The sequence below is a fragment of the Elephantulus edwardii genome, unplaced genomic scaffold (genome assembly GCF_000299155.1).
Source record: "Elephantulus edwardii isolate Elephantulus edwardi_28Jun2011 unplaced genomic scaffold, EleEdw1.0 scaffold00129, whole genome shotgun sequence".
NCBI classification, from domain to species: domain Eukaryota; kingdom Metazoa; phylum Chordata; class Mammalia; order Macroscelidea; family Macroscelididae; genus Elephantulus; species Elephantulus edwardii.
The window spans coordinates 768557-769779 of NW_006399879.1; the positions used below are offsets into that span (position 1 = coordinate 768557).

Here is a 1223-nt window from a genome sequence, read left to right on the forward strand (position 1 = left end):
CCCCCCACGGGGACACACACCTCCCCTCCCCCACCCCCACAGGGACTCACACCTCCCTGACACACTGCAGTGATCAGCCTGGGGCCGCACCCACCTCTCTTATGTCCTCATTGCCCTCCTTTATGTTCTCGGTCGCCCCCACAACAAGCTGGTGAATGTTGTCAATCTCCGCTTCCTGTGGAGAATGTCGGGTAAGCAGACCACCCTCTTCCCGAGGAGTAAATCTCGAACCCAACCCACGGCCATCGGGCCACTGGACTCAGGGACCCTGCAGGACAGGGCAGAGGCTCCCACAGGGCTCCATGGCCACCATCTTTGCACAGACGGCCTGCCCTGGACCTTCAGAGCGGCTGGTGGGTTTGAACAGCCAACCCTTCAGTCAGCAGCCCAGGTCTCCTTCCTCAAGGGTTAGTCATGATACACACGATCTCTTACTAGGGGTGTACACCCAGAACTCCTCACAGCACCCTGAGAGGGTCACCCCCTCTTATAAAAGGGGAAGGAAAGGCCCGAGAGCCACACTGCAGGTCAGGGGCTGCACGGAGAGAGTACTCACCCTCCTGGAGCTGGATGGGGAGGCCGGCGCTGCCCGCTCCCACCAATGCCTCGTGCCCCTCGCTGGGAGAGGCCAGGATGCCAAGACCCCAGGACGGACTGCAGGAGGGTCTCCCACTCCAGCCCCCCCCCATCCTTCACAGAGTGCAGAGAGCTGGGGCTCTGGAACCAGCTTGCTACGGCCAAGGGCACTCGCCCACGGGTCTCACCACAGCTACCCACAGGTCAGAGATGGGAGTGTGCTCGGCGGGGCACCTGGTCCCTCCCTATCCGGCTGCCCTGGGCCACCACCCCAAGTCCACGTCTCCTGTGGCCACCGGACCCCTGAGGCTGCCTGGTGGGTTCCCTGTGGTACAGACTCCTCCAGGCCAGGGCTGCTCCAGGGTCAAGAACTTCTACTGTGAGCCTGGGACACAGATGGACACACAGGCAGGGAAACACACAGACACACACATACACCATACACACATGTAGGGCAAACACACCACAGACACATGCAGGAGTAAACACAGACACAGTCATACACACTCAGGCACCACCGACACATGCAGAGACAAGCACACATGCTCACAGGCACACACGCACGCAAAGACACGCAGACCCACAGACGCACACACGCACGCAAAGACACGCAGACCCACAGACGCACACACGCACGCAAAGACACG

At 61.1% G+C, this 1223-nt stretch overlaps 1 protein-coding gene across 1 annotated transcript in view; it reads right to left on the bottom strand.

Annotated features, from left to right (window-relative positions):
- Positions 1–1223, bottom strand: part of STX18 (syntaxin 18) — a 111494-nt gene that overhangs the window by 1476 nt on the left and 108795 nt on the right. Inside the window, exon 10 of the mRNA XM_006893580.1 lies at positions 95–175. Within this exon, the coding sequence (XP_006893642.1) occupies positions 95–175 (81 nt within the window). The remainder of the gene's footprint in view (positions 1–94; positions 176–1223) is intronic.